Genomic DNA, 19,776 nt, shown 5'->3' on the forward strand with positions numbered 1-19,776 from the left:
ACTATCAGAGAGCTATGGACTTGAACGGCAAGATCCCTCTATATATCAGTGCTGTTTTGCCATTAACTGTGTACTTCTTCTTAACATTTGCTCTCCCAAAGTGCGACACCTCACGCTTTGATTAAACTCCAACTGCTATTTCTCTAACCATATCTGCAACTGATCTATTTATCCTGCTGTATTCTTTGACAACCTTCTACACTATCCACAACTCCACCGATCTTTGCATCATCGGCAAACCTACTACCCATCCATCTACATTTCATCCATATCATTTATATATATCACAAACAGCAGAGGTCCCAGTATGAATTCCTGTGAAACACCATTAATCATTGACCTCCAGCCTTCCACCACTGCCATCTGTCTTCTATGGGCAAGCTAATTCTGAATCCACACGACCAAGTCACTGTCAATCCCATGCATCTTAATCCTCTGGATGAGCCTACCACGAGGGACCTTGTTGAAAGTCTTACTAAAATCCACATAGACAACCGCCACTACTCTATCCTCATCGATCACCTTTGTCACCTCCTCAAAAAATTTAATTGTTAGTAAGACATGACTTGCCCTGCACAAAGCCATGTTGACTCTCCCTAAATAGGCCATGCTTTTCCAAATGCGTGTAAATCCTATCCCAAAGAATTCTCTCCAATAGTGAGACTCACTAGTTTACAGGTACCTGGATTATTCCTATTTCCATTGAACAGAGGAACAACGTTAGCTACTCGCCAGTCATCTGGGATCTCTCCAGTAGCTAGCGAGGATACAAAGATATTGGTCAAGGCCACAGCAATCCTGTCTCTTGCCTCTCAAAATAAGCTGGTATAGATCCCATTGGACCCTAGGGACCTTAATGCTCTTCAGAGACCCAACACCACTTCTTTCTTGATCTCAAAATGCCCAAGTATATTAACATGCTTTACCACTAATTTCAATTTTCTCCATATCCTTCTCTTGGGTGAATAATAACACAATGTATTCATTTAAGATCTTGCGTACATCCTCTGACTCCAAGCACAATTCCCTCCTTTATTCTTAAGTGGTCCTACCTTCTCCCAAGTTATCCTCTTGTTTTTAATGTATGTGTAGAATGCCTTGGGATTCTCTTTAACCCTACTTGCCAAGGTCATTTTATGACACTTTGTTGCTCTCCTAATTCCCTGCTTGAATTCTTTCTTGTTTTCATAGAACATAAAACAATACAGTGCAGAACAGGCCCTTCGGCCCTCGATGTTGCGCCAACCTGTGAACTATTCTAAGCTCATCCCCCTATACTACCCCATCAATATCCACGTGCTTATCCAAGGATGGTTTAAATCTCCCTAATGTGGCTGAGTTAACTACTGAGTTAACTAATTGGCAGGCAGGACAATCCATGGAGTAGGAAAATCGACATTTCGGGCAAAAGCCCTTCATCATGAATTCCTGATGAAGGGCTTTTGCCTGAAATGTCGATTTTCCTGCCCCTCGGATGCTGCCTGACCTGCTGTGTTTTTCTAGCACTATACTGATCTAAACTCTGGTTTCCAGCATCTGCAGTCCTCCCTTTTACCTAGGGGCATACCACGTCCTTACCACTCTCTGCATAAAGAACCTGCCTCTGACATCTGTCTTAAATCTACCACCCCTCAATTTGTAGCTATACTCCCTCGTACAAGCTGACCTCATCATCCTAGGAAAAAGACTTTCACTGTCTACCCTATCTAATCCTCTGATCATCTTGTATGTCCCTATCAAATTCCCTCTTAGCCTTCTTCCTTCCAATGAGAACAGACCCAAGTCTCTCAGCCTGTCCTCATAAGAGCTTCCCTCCAGACCAGGGAACATCCTGGTAAATCTCCTCTGCACCTTTTCCAATGCTTCCGCATCCTTCCTGTAATGAGGCGACCAGAACTGTACACAATATTCCAAATGCGACTGGACTAGCATTTTGTATAGTTGCAACATGACATTACGGCTACAGAACTCAATTCCTCCACCAATAAAACCTAACACACCGTATGCCTTCCTAACAGCACTATCCACCTGGGTGGCAACTTTTTGGGATCTACGTACATGGACACCAAGATCCCTCTGCACATTCACACTACCAAGAATCTTTCCATTGACCCAGTACTCTGCCTTCCTGTTGTTCTTCCCAAAGCGCGTCACCTCACATTTAGCTGCATTGAACTCCATTTGCCACCTCTCAGCCCAATTCTGCAGTTTATCCAAATCCCCCGCAGCCTGCAACATTCTTCCACACTGTCCACTACTCCACAGGCTTTAATGTCGTCTGCAAATTTACTAACCCATCCATCTATGCCTGTGTCTAAGTCATTTATAAAAATGACAAACAGCAATGGTCCCAAAACAGACCCTTGTGGCACACCACTAGTAACCGGACTCCAGGCTGAATTTTTTCCATCAACCACCACTCGCTGCCTTCTTACAGGAAGCCAGTACCTAATCCAAACTGCCAAATTACCCTCAATCCCATGCCTCTGCATTTTCTTTGAGGAGAAAGTGAGGACTGCAGATGCTGGAGATCAGAGCTGAAAATGTGTTGCTGGAACAGTGCAGCAGGTCAGGCAGCATTCAAGGAGCAGGAGAATTGATGTTTCGGGCATGAGCCCTTCCTGAAGAAGGGCTGCGCTTTTCCAGCAACACATTTTCAGCTCTGCATTTTCTTCAACAGCCTACCATGTGGAACCTTATTGAAGTCCATGTAAACCACGTCAACTGTCCTACCCTCATCTACATGCTTGGTCACCTTCTCAAAAAACTTCTTTCTTTATTATATTCCTCACAGACCCTGTCTGATTTTTGCTTACAAAACCTTATGTATGCTTCTTTCTACTTTTTGACTAAATTCGCAACCTCCCTTGTTCTCCAGGGGTCCCTTACCTTGTCATCCTTGTTGTTCCTCCTTACTGGAACATGCCAGTCCTGAACTCTGATTGGTAGGGCTTTAAACAACTCCCACATGTTAAATGTGGACTTTTTGTTTCTTATTTCCAGTATCTGCAGGAATTTTTTTTTCATTCACTATGTGAAACAGAATGTCTCTTGGAAAGGGGGATAGTCCAAGTGTGTCTCTGATTTACGTGCTTGCTTACTGGGACTTGTTTTGCGCTAATGATGAGATGTGATTTACTATTGTTGAAACACGAGACATAAACATGCAATTCTATGAAGTCCATTTTTGTCTCGAATTTCTAGAGTAACCTTCCAGTTCTTAAATTACAGTGTTCATACACAGGGTTAAAATCTACCTCAAAAGTGCAAGATGGTAAAGAAGTTCACACTATCCTGATTACAGCTGGCCAAACTGAGGTTAAGATTGTTCTTCTCATTTCCAGAGATCCTGCTTCTTGTGCTGACATTGTCGTCCCTCTGATTCGAGTGGCCCCTTTAAATACAGTTCTCCTGGTCATCCCCAAGCACAATGACTTATGATAGTTTTCTATGTTGGCATGCTAATCAACATGCAGATTCCTCCTATATAGTTACAGCAGTTTGATACAGCAATGTAATTAACATAAACAGAAGTTACTGGAAAAACTCAGCAGGTCTGGCAGCATCTGAGAGTAGAAATCAGAATAAATGTTTCGGGTCTAGTCACCTTTCCTCAGAAGGGAATTAACATAATTCAATTACTCCACAAAAATGAGTTCCTGTACCATGAAAAGGTGTACAAAAGGTAACCTGAGGTGCCAGGCTGTCTCAAATGCAGTTGTACCGAAACTCTGATCTATTGTTCCAGCTGAAACCTCACAGCTTTGTCTTATCAACACCTGTTCAGTATAGGTAAAAACATTGACTGCAGATGCTGGAAACCAGATTTTGGATTCGTGGTTGCTGGAAGAGCACATCAGTTTAGGCAGCATCCAAGGAGCAGCAAAATCGACGTTTCGGGCAAAAGCCCTTCATCAGGAATAAAGGCAGTGAGCCTGAAGCGTGGAGAGATAAGCTAGAGGAGGGTGGGTGTGGGGAGAAAGTAGCACAGAGTACAATAGGTGAGTGGGGGAGGGGATGAAGGTGATAGGTCAGGGAGGAGGGTGGAGTGGATAAGTGCAAAAGAAGATAGGCAGGTAGGACAAATCATGGGGACAGTGCTGAGCTGGAACTTTGAAACTAGGGTGAGATGGGGGAAGGGGTCCAGGAACTCCCCACATACGTTCGAGACACCACCCACGCCCTCCACCTCCTCCAAGACTTCCGTTTCCCCGGCCCCCAACGCCTCATCTTCACCATGGATATTCAATCCCTCTACACCTCCATCCGCCATGACCAGGGCCTCCAAGCCCTCCGTTTTTTTCCTCTCCCGACGTCCCCAACAGTACCCTTCCACCGACACACTCATTCGTTTGGCCGAACTGGTCCTCACCCTTAACGATTTCTTCTTCGAATCCTCCCACTTCCTCCAGACCAAAGGGGTAGCCATGGGCACACGTATGGGCCCCAGCTATGCCTGTCTCTTTGTTGGCTACATAGAACAGTCGGTCTTCCGTAATTACACTGGCACCACTCCCCACCTCTTCCTCCGCTACATTGATGACTGCATTGGCGCCACCTCGTGCTCCCGCGAGGAGGTTGAGCAATTCATCAACTTCACCAACACATTCCACCCTGACCTTAAATTTACCTGGACCATCTCTGACACCTCCCTCCCCTTCCTGGACGACCGACTTGACACTGACATTTTTTACAAATCCACCAACTCCCACAGCTTACCTGGATTACACCTCTTCCCACCCTATCTCTTGCAAAAATGCCATCCCGTATTCCCAATTCCTCCGCCTCCGCCGTATCTGCTCCCAGGAGGACCAGTTCCACCACAGAACACACCAGATGGTCTCCTTCTTTAGAGCCCGCAATTTCCCTTCCCACGTGGTTAAAGATGCCCTCCAATGCATCTCGTCCACATCCTGCACTTCCACCCTCAGACCCCACCCCTCTAACCGTAACAAGGACAGAACGCCCCTGGTGCTCACCTTCCACCCTACCAACCTTCGCATAAACCAAATCATCTGCCGACATTTCCGCCACCTCCAAAAAGACCCCACCACCAGGTACATATTTCCCTCCCCACACCTTTCCGCCTTCCGCAAAGACCGTTCCATCCGTGACTACCTGGTCAGGTCCACCCCCCCCCCCCCCCTTACAACCCACCCTCCCATCCCGGCACCTTCCCCTGCCACCGCAGGAACTGCAAAACCTGCGCCCACACCTCCTCCCTCACCTCCATCCAAGGCCCTAAAGGAGCCTTCCACATCCATCAAAGTTTTACCTGCACATCCACTAATCTCATTTATTGCATCCATTGCTCCCAATGCAGTCTCCTCTACATTGGGGAGACTGGACGCTTCCTAGCAGAGTGCTTTAGGGAACATCTCTGGGTCACCCGCACCAATCAACCACACCGCCCTGTGGCCCAGCATTTCAAATCCCCCTATCACTCTGCCGAGGACATGGAGGTCCTGGGCCTCCTTCACCGCCGCTCCCTCACCACCAGACGCCTGGAGGAAGAACGTCTCATCTTCCACCTCGGAACACTTCAACCTCAGGGCATCAATGTGGACTTCAACAGTTTCCTCATTTCCTCTTTCCCCACCTCACCCTAGTTCCAAATTTCCAGCTCAGCACTGTCCCCATGACTTGTCCTACCTGCCTATCTTCTTTTCCACCTGTCCACTCCACCCCCCCCTCCCTGACCTATCACCTTCATCCCCTCCCCTACCCTCCTCTAGCTTATCTCTCCACGCTTCAGGCTCTCTGCCTTTATTCCTGATTAAGGGCTTTTGCCTGAAACGTTGATTTTGCTGCTCCTTGGATGCTGCCTGAACTGCTGTGCTCTTCCAGCACCACTAATCCAAAACCTGTTCAGTATAGTCAGTCAAGTGAATGGCTTGCATAACTATCTAGCCTGATTCAATTTGACAGTGAATTCTGCAAGCTTCTCTGTCTGGGTTTCCTTACCAGCATGCCATTCATTTAGACATTTTTCCTAAAATGCTTTTCAGTTGGCCAATGTCGCTTTTAATGTCCACAAACAGCTTTTTTAAAAAATGAAACATTCCAGTACCTACAATAGCCACTACCTGACTTCCTCCACTCTGCTGAGTCATCACCCATGGATTTTCCAGCAACTTTAGTCATCACCTGCAGCTTGCTCACCTCACTGAACATGCTATCCATGGCATGGTCAGCTGAGAATTCACCAGCAGCTCCCGTTCCAGAATATGGATTAGCTAGTAGATTCAGCATGTGGTCGCCAACGACAACTAGAACTTCACCACCAGTTTGAAGGTTCAAGTTAGGAGTGTTATGGACCAGGCCAGACCCCCTTAAAACATTTCAAGAAACTGGCCCAGACCCTACCTTTGCTAGTTGTTTTAAGCAGGTGTAAAGTGGATATTCCAGGAATGATGCAGCTGGTCAAACCACGTAGTTTTAAACAAAACAAAATTTATTTACAAGATTACCGAATGAAATACAAACAAAAGAGAACAGAATACAGAATAACTTAACCTATTCAAAAACCCAACAGATTTTCCCAATTTGTGATGCTGTTCCAAATATTTGCAACAATCCCCATAAACACCCCTTGGCACAAAAGGTAAAATCAAACACAGGATCTTACAGGAGAGAAGTCCGATAAAGAGTATCACCACGGACTTGCTTCTTTGGGTCCAGCAGCTTCAAACTGTCTGACTGCTTCAGTGAATAGTCAGACCAGAGAAAAGCTGAGCTGAGGGAACTGGCCACTCCATTTATTGTCCAAGTGATTTTTTTAAAAACTTGAAAGCTTTCTGTTTGAGGAAGTATCTGTTAGCTTTAGTCAAGTTGGCCCCAAAACCCTTCAACTTAGACTTTTCGCAGTCTGTGTCATTTACAACCTCTCTGTTTTAAAAAAAAAACGAAGGACAACGTACCCTTTTTAAAGGATCAGCATCATCACCACTTGCTTGAATGGGTGCAGCTCCAGCAACGCTTGAGAAGCTTGATACCATTCAGGACAAAGAAGTCTGCTTGATTGGCACCTCATTCACAAAAATGTACTCCATCCACCACTGACAATTAGTTGCAGCAATATGTACCATCGACAAGACACATTGAAGAGGTTCACCAAATATCCTGAGACAGCACTTTGCAAATCCATGACCTCTTCCATTGAGGAGAACAAGGGCAGCAGATGCAAGTTTCCCATCAAGCCAGTCCCCATCCTGACTTCGGAATTGTATCACCATTCCTTCAGTGTTGCTGTGTCAAAATCCTGAAACTGTCTTCCAAGCAGCCTTGTGGGTCAACCTACAGCAGCTGGACTGCAGTGATTCAAGAAAATATTGAATAACAATATAGTATTGAAAATGTGGACAGAAATCAGAGTTAACGTTTTGTGTTCAATGATCCTTCGCTCAGTTCTGAGGAAGGGTCACTGAACCCAAAACGTTAACTCTGATTTCTCTCCACAGATGCTGCCAGCTCAACTGAACCTTTCCAGCAATTTCTGTTCTTGTTTGATTTTCAGCATCCTCAGTTCTTTCAGTTTTTATTTTACAACATGTTATGTTAAAATGTTACTAAATAAGCAAAACTTTCTTTTCTCAGGAAAGAAAGCTAGAACTTTTGACTTGGAGGCAATATTTGAACAGACTCGTCGGACTGCAATTGAAAGGAGCAGAAAAGTGCTGGGTAAGACCAGGATTCCGGCCAGTGTTGGGGGCATTTTTACAAATAAGAGGCAGAGTAAATAGTCGGGCTTTTTCCCAGGGCAGAAATGGCTATCAATTTTAAGGAAATTGCAACAAGGTTTAGGGGAGATGTCAGAGGGTTCTTTACACAGTGGTGGGTGCATGGAATGCACTGCCAGCGGCGGTAGTCAAGTCAGATATATTAGGGACATTTAAGTGACTCTTGGATAGGCACATGGATAGAGTCATAGAGATGTACAGCATGGAAACAAACCCTTCGGTCCAACCCGTCCGTGCCAGCCAGATATCCCAACCCAATCTAGTCCCACCTGCCAGCACCCGGCTCTTATCCCACCAAACCCTTCCCATTCATATACCATCCAAATGCCTCTTAAATGTTGCAATTGTACCAGCCTCCACCACTTCCTTTGGCAGCTCATTCCATATACATACCACTCTCTGTGTGAAAACTTTGCCCCATAGGTCTCTTTTATATCTTTCCCCTCTCACCCTAAACATATGCCCTCTAGTTCTGGACTCCCCGACCCCAGGGAAAAGACTTTGCCTATTTATCCTATCCATGCCCCTCATAATTTTGTAAACCTCTATAAGGTCACCCCTCAGCCTCTGACGCTCCAGGGAAAACAGCCCCAGCCTGTTCAGCCTCTCCCTATAGCTCAGATCCTCCAACCCTGGCAACATCCTTGTAAATCTTTTCGGAACCCTTTCAATTTTCACAATGTCTTTCCGATAGGAAGGAGACCAGAATTGCATGCAATAGTCCAAAAGTGGCCAACCAATGTCCTGTACAGCCACAATATGACCTCCCAACTCCTCTACTCAATACTCTGACCAATGGGGTGGCACTGTGGGGGGGCGCAACACGGTGGCTCAGTGGTTAGCACTGCTGCCTCACAGCGCCAGGGATGTGGTTCAGTTCATGCATCAGGATGATAGTAAACTAGAGGGTATAGAACATAGAACATAGAACATAGAACAATACAGCACAGAACAGGCCCTTCGGCCCACGATGTTGTGCCGAACTTCTATCCTAGATTAAGCACCCATCCATGTACCTATCCAAATGCCGCTTAAAGGTCGCCAATGATTCTGACTCTACCACTCCCACGGGCAGCGCATTCCATGCCCCCACCACTCTCTGGGTAAAGAACCCACCCCTGACATCTCCCCTATACCTTCCACCCTTCACCTTAAATTTATGTCCCCTTGTAACACTCTGTTGTACCCGGGGAAAAAGTTTCTGACTGTCTACTCTATCTATTCCTCTGATGATCTTATAAACCTCTATCAAGTCACCCCTCATCCTTCGCCATTCCAACGAGAAAAGGCCGAGAACTCTCAACCTATCCTCGTACGACCTACTCTCCATTCCAGGCAACATCCTGGTAAATCCCCTCTGCACCCTCTCCAAAGCCTCCACATCCTTCCTAAAGTGAGGCGACCAGAACTGCACACAGTACTCCAACTGTGGCCTAACCAAAGTCCTGTACAGCTGCAACATCACTTCACGACTCTTGAATTCAATCCGTCTGCTAATGAACGATAATACTCCATAGGCCTTCTTACAAACTCTATCCACCTGAGTGGCAACCTTCAAAGATCTATGTACATAGATCCCAAGATCCCTCTGTTCCTCCGCCTGACCAAGAACCTGACCATTAACCCTGTATTCCGCATTCTTATTTGTTCTTCCAAAATGGACAACCTCACACTTGGCAGGGTTGAACTCCATCTGCCACTCCTCAGCCCAGCTCTGCATCATATCTAAGTCCCTCTGCATCCGACAACAGCCCTCCTCACTGTCCACAACTCCACCTATCTTCGTATCATCTGCAAATTTACTGACCCACCCTTCGACTCCCTCATCTAAGTCATTAATAAAAATTACAAACAGCAGAGGACCCAGAACTGATCCCTGCGGAACTCCACTTGTAACTGGACTCCATGCTGAATATTTACCATCTACTACCACTCTCTGACTTCGACCGGTTAGCCAGTTTTCTATCCAATTGGCCAAATTTCCCTCTATCCCATGCCTCCTGACTTTCCGCATAAGCCTACCATGGGGAACCTTATCAAATGCCTTACTAAAATCCATGTACACTACATCCACTGCTCTACCCTCATCCACATGCTTGGTCACCTCCTCGAAGAATTCAATAAGACTTGTAAGGCAAGACCTACCCTTCACAAATCCGTGCTGGCTGTCCCTAATCAAGCAGTGTCTTTCCAGATACTCGTAAATCCTATCCCTCAGTACCCTTTCCATTACTTTGCCTACCACAGAAGTAAGACTAACTGGCCTGTAATTCCCGGGGTTATCCCTATTTCCTTTTTTGAACAGGGGCACAACATTCGCTACTCTCCAGTCCCCTGGTACCACCCCCGTTGCCAGTGAAGACGAGAAGATCATTGCCAACGGTACTGCAATTTCCTCTCTTGCTTCCCACATAATCCTAGGATATATCCCGTCAGGCCCGGGGGACTTGTCTATCCTCAAGTTGTTCAAAATGTCCAACACATCTTCCTTCCTAACAGGTATCTCTTCTAGCTTATCAGTCCGTTTCACACTCTCCTCTTCAACAATACGGTCCATCTCATTCGTAAATACTGAAGAGAAGTACTTGTTCAAGACCTCTCCTATCTCTTCCGACTCAATACACAGTCTCCCACCACTGTCCTTGATCGGACCTACCCTCGTTCTCGTCATTCTCAGGTTTCTCACATACGCATAGAATGCCTTGGGGTTATCCTTGATCCTATCCGCCAAGGATTTTTCATGCCCTCTCTTAGCTCTCCTAATCCCTTTCTTCAGGTCCCTTCTGGCTATCCTGTATCCCTCCACTACTCTGTCTGAACCTTGTTTCCTCAACCTTATGTAAGCCTCCTTCTTCCTCTTTACTAGACATTCAACCTCCCTCGTCAACCAAGGCTCCCTCACACGACCATTTCTTTCCTGCCTGATCGGTACATACATATCAAGGACACGTCGTATCTGCTCCTTGAAAAAGTTCCACATTTCCACCACATCCTTCCCTGACAGCCTATGCTCCCAACGTATGCTCCTCAAATCCTGTGTTACAGCATCGTAATTTCCCTTCCCCCAATTGTAAAAACTTCCTTGTTGTGCGCACCTATCTCTCTCCATAACCAAGGTGAAAGTCACAGAATTGTGGTCACCATCACCAAAATGTTCACCCACTAACAAGCCCACCACTTGTCCCGGTTCATTACTGAGTACCAAATCCAATATGGCCTCCCCTCTGGTTGGACAATCTACATACTGCGTTAGAAAAGCTTCCTGGACACACTGCACAAACACCGCCCCATCCAATCTACTTGATCTAAAGAGCTTCCAATCAATATTTGGGAAGTTGAAGTCGCCCATGACTACGACCCTGTGGCTTCTGCACCTTTCCAAAATCTGTTTCCCAATCTGTTTCTCCACATCTCTGCTGCTATTGGGGGGCCTATAATAAACACCCAACAAGGTGACTGCACCTTTCCTATTTCTGACTTCAGCCCATACTACCTCCAGAGGCAGATCCTCCTCTGCAGCCGTTATACCATTTCTAATTAGCAATGCCACCCCCCCTCCTTTTTTACCACCCTCCCTAATCTTACTGAAACATCTGTAACCAGGAACCTCCAACAACCATTCCTGTCCCTCTTCTATCCATGTTTCCGTGATGGCCACAACATCGTAGTCCCAGGTACCGATCCACGCCTTAAGTTCACCCACCTTATTTCTGATACTCCTTGCATTGAAGTATACGCACTTGAGCCCATCTCTGTGTCCGCAAGTAGTTCCTGTCAGTTCTACCTTTTCCACAGCCTCCCTACAGTCTTGGACATCCTGACACACAGCTAGCTTACTTGCTGGACTACAAGTCCGGATCCCATCCCCCTGCCAAATTAGTTTGATCTTAGGTTAGTTTGATCTTAGAGTAGGATAAAGGTTGGCACAGGATCAAGGGCCGTAGGGCCTGTATTGTGCTGTACTGTTCTGTGTTCCAAGTCTTTCAAAATGTTTTCAAGTCAGGATGTAGGTTTGCTCACTGAGCTGGAAACTAGCCACCAGGATACATAAACACCAACTAGCCACAACACGACATGACCCTCTCTCACTCGTATCCTCACATACAGATGAGGAAGGACACCACTTCGACTGGGACAATCCATCCATCCTAGGACAAGGCAAACAAAGACACACACGAGAATTCCAACTGGAACTCTATCAACAAACACATGGAGTTAGACCCCATCTACCACCCCCTGAGAAAAAGATCAAGAAATTACATCACCAAACCAAGGAAACCCAAACATATATATAGAAAGTGAGCCTTACCACCAGTGCTTCATCTGGAAGCTCACTGATGATGTCACATAGTATGGTGACGCAACGTCTGAAAATGAACCTTCCAGCTCAGCGAGCAAACTGATATCCAGCACCTCAATCTGAGCTACAAATCTTCTCAAAATTCACTGTTTTCAAGTCAGTTAGTCTGGAGTCTTAACTCAGTCATTAAGATACTTGGTTTTCCTTATTCTTTATTTTTGCTGAATATTTGATGTTTTATGCCAACAGAGCAGGAGAGAAGTGTGGAGAGGCCCTCCGATCCAACAAGCTGCGCTGGGAGGTCAGGCCACGCTGGAGATTCAACCAGGTAGCAGCCAAATAGCTGGGTTCTCCCTGCTTGTGCAGACTGTGTGTGTGTGTTTGTGTATCAGAGGAATGGCATATGTACACCTTTTTAAGTATGTGTACATTTGCATGTGTGGCGTAAAAGCAAGGGAGGTGCCTTTTCCTGCATGAGGAGATTCTGTGGTTCTTCAGATGGATGTGTGAAACAGGTGTAAATGTTGAAATAAACCAAGAACTGCCTGTTGAAGGGTTACTGGATCTGAAGTGTTAATTTCTCTCCACAGATGTTGCCAGACCTGCTGCAGCAGTTTATGAATGTGTTTTGTGTTAGCTGTGAAAAGGAGAAAAAAGGTTCATTTTGTTTAGAATGAAGCCAACAAGGCATGGGTGGGGGTGGGTGGGGATGTGAGAAAAATGGAGGGCAGAGGACATCTTCTGAAGTTGTGACACTCGAGATGTTGAGCACCAGATGTTGTAAAGTGACGAAGTGGAATAAATTCAACTCTGAACAACCTATCATTTGAGTCACCAAGACCTACAGAACAGAAAATGGCCATCTCATCATGTCCACGCCAGTCAAAAACAACAGCCTAATTCTAATCCCATTTTCCAGCAATTGGCCCATAATCCTTGTCTGCCTTTACATCACAAGTGCATATCTAAATACTTCGTCAAAATTATGAAGGATTCTGCCTCGAACACCCTTGCAGGCAGTGAGTTTCAGATTCCCACCACCTTTTGGGTTAAAATGTTGTCCCTCACATCTCTAAATGGGGAGGGGATGATCTTGTGGTATTATCACTGGACTGTTAATACAGAGACTGAGGTCATGCTTTGGGAACCCAGATTTGAATTGCTCCATGGCAGATGGTGGAATTAGAATTCAACAAAAAATATCTGGAATGAAGAGTGTAATCTTGACCATGAAACCATTGTTGGAAAAAAAATCTGGCTCACTCATGTCCTTTCGGGAAAGAGATTGTCTTTGGTACTTGGTCTGGACTGTATATGACTCCAAACCCACAGCAATGTAGTTGATACTTAACTGCCCTCTGGGATGTGCAATAAATGCTGGTCTAGCCAGCAACACTGTCATCTTGTGAATGATTTAAAAATCTTCTTCCTGTTAGCTTCAACCTATGCTCCTTGGTCATTGATTCCCTCCATCAAGGGTGCAAATTTCTTCCTGTCTACTCTATCCATGCCCCACAATAATTTTGTTCATTTCAATTGTGTCCTGTCTTAATCTCCTCTTCTCCAATGAAGAGAATCCCAGTCCATCCAAATTTTCCTCATAACTGAAACTCTCCAGCCGAAGCAACATCTTGTAAATCTCTTCTGCATCTTCTCCAGTGCTGTTACATTTCTCTTATAATGTGGATTCCAAAATTGCTCACGGTATCATTGCTGTGGCCTAACCAAACTTGTATGCACTTCCCTTCTCTTACATTCTGTGCCTCGGCTAATAAAGGCAAGTATCCTATACGCCTCCTTAACCACTTTCTTCACCTATCCTGATATTTTAAAGGGACCAGTGTGCCTGTACACCAAGGTCCTTCTAATTCTTGGTCTGAGGCCTTCTGAGGTCTGACCATTCATGTGTACTCCCTTGCCTTGTTTGACCTGTCCTAGTGCATCTCCTCACATTTATCCAAATTGAATTCCATTTGTTGTTGACCAGCCCAGGCTATCCTCCTCAGTATTTACCACGCCATTAATTTCAGGTTTTGTTTCTGTGAGCTTACTGATAAACCCTCCTATGTCCAAGTCTGTATTATTTATATAAATCACAACAGCAAGACCCAAGTACTGATTCCTGTGGGATCCTCCAGGACGCAGACGACTAGTCCGAAAATCTCCACTCAATATTACCCTCTGCTTCCTGCTCGTCAGTATTATGTGGATCCAATTTGCCAAATGTCCATGGATCATATGGGCTCTTAGCTTTGCTGCCAGTCTCCTATGTTTTAATGAAGGCTAAATAAACTACATCAGGAATACTGTCCTCATCTACTCAGCTGGTCACTTGTTAGAAACATAGAAAATAGGAGCAAGAGTAGGCCATTCGGCCCTTCAAGCATGCGCCACCATTCAATATGATCATGGCTGATGGTGCAATTTCAGTAACCCATTCCCGCTTTCTCTCCATACCCCTTGGTCCCTTTAGCTGCAAGGGCCACATCCAGCTCCCTCTTGAATATATCGAATGAACTGTCCCCAGCAGTTTCCTGTGGGAGAGAATTCCACAGGTTCCCAACTCTGAGTGAAGACATTTTTCCTTATCTCAGTCCTGAATAGCTTACCCTGTATTCTTAGACTGTGACCCCTTGTTCTGGACTTACCCAACATTGGGAACATTCTTCCTGCATCTAGTTTGTCAGGATTTTGTGTGTTTCTATGAGAGCCTCCTCATTCTTTTAATTTCCAGTGAGTACAACCCCAGTTTTTCCAGTCTTTCCTCATATATCAGTCCTGCTGTCCTGTGAATCATTCTGGTGAACTTTCGCTGGTCTTCCTCAATCGCAAGAATGTCCTTCCTCAGAGTAGGAGACCAAAACCTGCACACAGTATTCAAGGTGTGGTCTCACCAAGGCCCTGTTTAACAGCCGGAAGACAGCCTTACTACTCACATCCTCTTGTAATAAAGGCCAGTATGCTATTAGCTTCATTGTTTGCTTCAGCATTTTTCAACCTCTGATAGTCAAGATTGAGTCTGGCGGTTCAGTATATAATCTTTGTTCTCCATTTTTTTTACATCCCCACATTCCCATGGCTGTATCTTGTTAGCATCACTGATGCTCCTTTTGTGACACTTATCTCTCTCTCACTCCTTTACCACTATTAGCACTCCCTTTGTTTTTTTGCTGTGGGCACTCTCAGGATCTATTTGACTTGCTCTATCAGCAGCAGAAGAATCACCAGAAAAAAAAAGGTCATATTGGACTCAAAATGTTAACTCTTTCTTTTCTCTCTCTAATGATGCTACAAGGTCTTCTGAGATTTTCCAGTACTTTATGGTTTTACATAAAATTTCCAGCGTCCAAAGTATGTTGCTTTGATTTTTCTTCAGAATCTTTTTTATTTTTATGAGATCATCACGCATTAATCTAAACTCCAAAGAATCCTGACCCAATTTACTTAGCCTCTTAGCATCATTGGGTAACCACGTCATCCCAGGACCCAATCTGGTCAACCCTTGTCATACAGCCTCAAATGCAAGTGCATTTTCCTTAAAAATGGAGGTCAAAATTGCACACACAGCCTTATATAATGATATCAAGTCTTTGTTAGTCTGTATTCCAAACCCTTTGCAATAAAGGCCAATGTATCATTTGGCCTATTTGTTGTTTGTTGTGCCTGCATGTTATTCCTTGTATTATCGCACCCAGCTCTCTTTCAATAAAGACAAGTTTCATGCCTTTTTAAAAAATGTTCCATTCCACAATTTAAGTAATGAAACATCACCATACCGCACTTCAAGTACCGTGTTCAGTTTTGATCACCTTTTTATAGGAAGGACATTATTCAACTGGAAAGATTGCAGAAGGAATTTACAAGGATGTTGCTTGGATTCAGTAGTCCAAATTATACAACTGAATAAGATCATGACAGGCATGGATAGGATGAATGTACTCAGTCTTTTTCCCAGGGTTGGGGAATCAAAGACTTGAGGGCATCAGTTTAAGGTTAGAGGGGAAAAAATAAAAGAGAACCTGGGGGGCAACTGTTTTACACAGAGGGTGGTAGGCATGTGGAATGAGCTGCCAGCAGAAGTGGTTGAAGCGGGTACATTAACAACATTTAAAAGGCATTTGGACAAATACATGATAGGGAAAGATTAGAAGGTTATGTGCCAAGTGCAGGGAAATGGAGTTAGCATAGATGGACATTTTGGTTGGCATAGACCAGTTTGAGCCAAAGGGCCTGTCTCCATGCTGTCGGACTCTGTGATTCTACCCAAATTGTACTAGATTTGCCATCTTGTTCGCTTCTCACTGAACTGTTTCTATCTCTTTGCAGCTTCTTTGTTGCATTCTCACAGCACATAACATATAAATTAGGAATAGAAGTATGCTATTCCGACCCTCGAACCAGTTCTGTCTTTCAATAACCTTGTGGCTGATCTGATAATGGTTGAAACGCTTTTTCCCCCATAACTCTTGAATCCCTTGTATATCAAAATATCTGCCAAGCCTTATCTTAAATGTTTGATTACCACATTCCCATGTGAAGAGAACTCGCATGTGAGGGAGTTGCAGAGAAGAAATATCGCCTCATTGCAATCTGAAATGAGAGACTTCTTATTTTGAAGCTGTGGCTCTCAGCTCTAGATTCCTCATAAAGGAAAATATTATATCCTTGCAAGCCCGCTCAAAATCTTACGTTTTCTTGAGATCCCACCGTACTTAAGGAAGTAGCCATAGAAATAGTCGATGCATTGGTGGTCATCTCCAAGATTCTGTCCAGAAATATTCCTACAGATTGGAAGGTAGCGAATGTAACTTCTCTATTCAAAAAGGGAGGTCAAGAGAAAGCAGGGAACTTGAGACCAATGAGTCTCAAGTCAGTATTGGAGAGGATGCTACTGTATATTATCAAGGATTTTGCAGCAGCGCACTTGGAAAATGATGGTAGAATCAGATATACTCAGACTTACAAAAGGGAAATCATTGACAAATCTACGGGAATTCTTAGACGATATAACTGTTAGGGTTGATCACGGAGAGGATAAAGTGAAGACTGCAGACGCTGGAAATCAGAGTCAAAAAGTGTGGTACTGGAAAAGCACAGCTGGTCCGGCAGCATCCAAGGAGCAGGAGCGTCGACTTTTCAATTGAGGTTATGCTGGAGACTTCGACTCTCCTGCTTCTAAGTGCTGCCTGACTGGCTATGCTTTTCCAGCACCACACTTTTTACTTTGATCACAGGGAGCCACTGTTAGAAACTTTCTCCTATTCTAAATAAATCACATCCATTATGAAGCATAATGGAGTCCACCAGCTCCCACATTATGCAGGTATAACATGTCGCCTGGCCCTGTATGTCTATTTTATTTTTAAACATTTGTAATCTGTCAATGTTTCTCCTATTTATCTTGCATCTGAAAGTAGCCTATTATAGTCAAATTAGCAGCTATTGCCCATCAGTAAATATAGTTTTCTTTTGATGTCACTATTTGTTTTGTGCTGGTCCTCCAATCCTGGGCTTCAACTTATCCTGTTTAAAAAAAAGCCTAACAAACAATGAACCAAATAAGTAAGCAAGGCGCACCTCTTCGCCTCTGCACCAAATTCCCTCACTGCTCCAAAATCCCGAGTTCTTAGAAAGGGTCAGCCAATCCAAAGCATTACCTCTGATTTCTCACCACAGATGCTACCAGACCTGCTAAGTTTTTCCAGTAATTTCTGTTTTTGTCCTTATATATTTACTCTATATATACTCACTCAGACTATGTCTCGGTTTGGATGTGATCTCTCCTTTGTGACTGTGTAAAGCTTACTGATGACCATGTGAGCCAGCTCATCCAGACCTGTCTGTATACCTCCAATACTTCCCCACGCACTGTATCCATTTGGTCAAGAACCTCATTGTCTGTCATAGGATAGAATCATAGAATTCCTTCAGTGTTGAAGCATGCCATTCTGTCCATCTCAGTACACTAACCCTCCAAAGAGCACCCTACCCGTCCCTGTAACCCTGCATTTCGCATGGTGAATCCAGTGAGCCTGCACATCCCTTGCCAATATGAGCAATTTAGCATGGCTAATCCACCTAACCAGCACATCTTTGGACTGTGGAAGGAAACCGACCAGACACATGGAGATTGACCTAACTCCACACTGAGAGCCACCTGAGGGTGAAATGGAATCTCGAATCTTGGCACTGTGAGGCAGTCGTGCTAACCACCCAACATATGGACATTCTCCTCCTGAGTATAGATTGATGTGAAGGACTCATTTAACACTTCACCAATGTCCTTTGGCTCCAGAAACAAATTTCCCTCTTGATCTGTCCTGGACACTCCTCTTTCACTGGCTTTTTTTTAGCATGTTGTGATTACTTTTACTTTGAGGACTCTTTACTCTGAGATGATTGTATAATCTTGACTCATTATTTATTACAAGCCCTACAAAAGCCTTTTCTGTGTGGCCAAAACATCCTGTTCTTAGAAGGTACTTTGAATGTATGAACTCATCCTCAAGGCGAACTTGGGTTAGTTTGATTGATTTAATCAATAAGAAGAATAAAATTGCTTGTAATTGTTGTAATTTGTTTCTTACAAACCATTTTTTAAAATAGTGTTTTTAGCAGTGTACCTGAAAGTTGAGCTGTCTTTGTGCTGCACGTCTCACTGTCATTTATCTCTCTGGTAGATCACCTGTTGACAGTGAAAGTGGAAGTGATGACAGTGACAATGAAAGTGAAAAAACTGGACCCACTTTACCATCACAGATGAGTAGATTGGATGTTGAGGGGGAGAGTGCTATGGGTCCCCCTCTACCCCAGGGATATGGTAAACAGCAATGTGAGACAGATGAAGAGGATGATGATGAGCAGGAGGAGGATGAAGATGAAGTGAGTGAGGTTATTTCTATTTGAGAGTTTGAGAACCAAGATGTGGATATTTCATTTCATACTTTCCAAATGGATTTTAATGATGCTTTTAAAAGGAACCACAGAATTCATTTTTTGGGCAGGATGAAAAGAAGAATATTTTTGTGCAGTGAGTGGTGAATGGATAGCTCTGTTGGCTGAATGGTTTGTGATGCAGAGTGACATCAACAGCGTGAGTTCAATCCCCACACCAAATGAGGCTACCGTGTGAGAGACTCATACTCACCCTCTCTCCTGACGAAAACATTTGGGAAGACAAAGGAATGGGTAAAGGTCAGCCTAGGAGATTGAATAGCTGCTAATGGGGACCATTACTGGCTGACAGTGGGTAGTTTGTGGTAGCAACCTGGTATTGACAGGGTAGTTGGAGATAAGCTTTCTCCCAGGGCAAATGATTCAGTAATGAGAGGTCACGCTTTCAATGTGAAAGGTGAAAAGTTTAAAGGGGATACACATGGCACATGCTCTACACAGAGGGTGATTTGGAATACGTTGCCAGCAGAAGTGGTAAAGGCAGGCACGGTAGATTCATTTAAGGTGCATCTGGACAGATGCATGAGTAGGTGGGGAGCAGAGGGATACAGATGCTTAGGAATTGGGTGATAGGTTTAGACAGTGGATTTGAATCGGCTCAGGCTTGGAGGGCTGAAGCGCCTGTTCCTGGGCTGTAAATTTTCTTTATTCTTTGTTCAGCCGATGTGATGACAAGTCTTGGTGTGTGAGCATTGGGGTAAAGATGTGGCAAAAGGTGCCAAAGGTCTAAAATTGTACAAGTTGATATTGAGTCCAGAAGGCTTCTGGGTCCCAAGCAGAGAA

The 19,776-nt window shown here is 44.5% G+C and overlaps 1 protein-coding gene across 2 annotated transcripts in view; it reads left to right on the forward strand.

Annotated features, from left to right (window-relative positions):
• The window catches only part of LOC140493839 (WD repeat-containing protein 70), a 194,298-nt gene that overhangs the window by 35,000 nt on the left and 139,522 nt on the right, over nucleotides 1-19,776 (forward strand). For both annotated transcript variants that reach the window (XM_072592797.1, XM_072592806.1), the window contains exons 3-5: nucleotides 7,597-7,680; nucleotides 12,289-12,367; nucleotides 18,720-18,921. In XM_072592797.1, coding sequence (XP_072448898.1) covers nucleotides 7,597-7,680; nucleotides 12,289-12,367; nucleotides 18,720-18,921 — 365 coding nt within the window. The remainder of the gene's footprint in view (nucleotides 1-7,596; nucleotides 7,681-12,288; nucleotides 12,368-18,719; nucleotides 18,922-19,776) is intronic.

Source organism: Chiloscyllium punctatum, chromosome 2 (genome assembly GCF_047496795.1).
Source record: "Chiloscyllium punctatum isolate Juve2018m chromosome 2, sChiPun1.3, whole genome shotgun sequence".
Taxonomy (NCBI): Eukaryota; Metazoa; Chordata; class Chondrichthyes; order Orectolobiformes; family Hemiscylliidae; genus Chiloscyllium; species Chiloscyllium punctatum.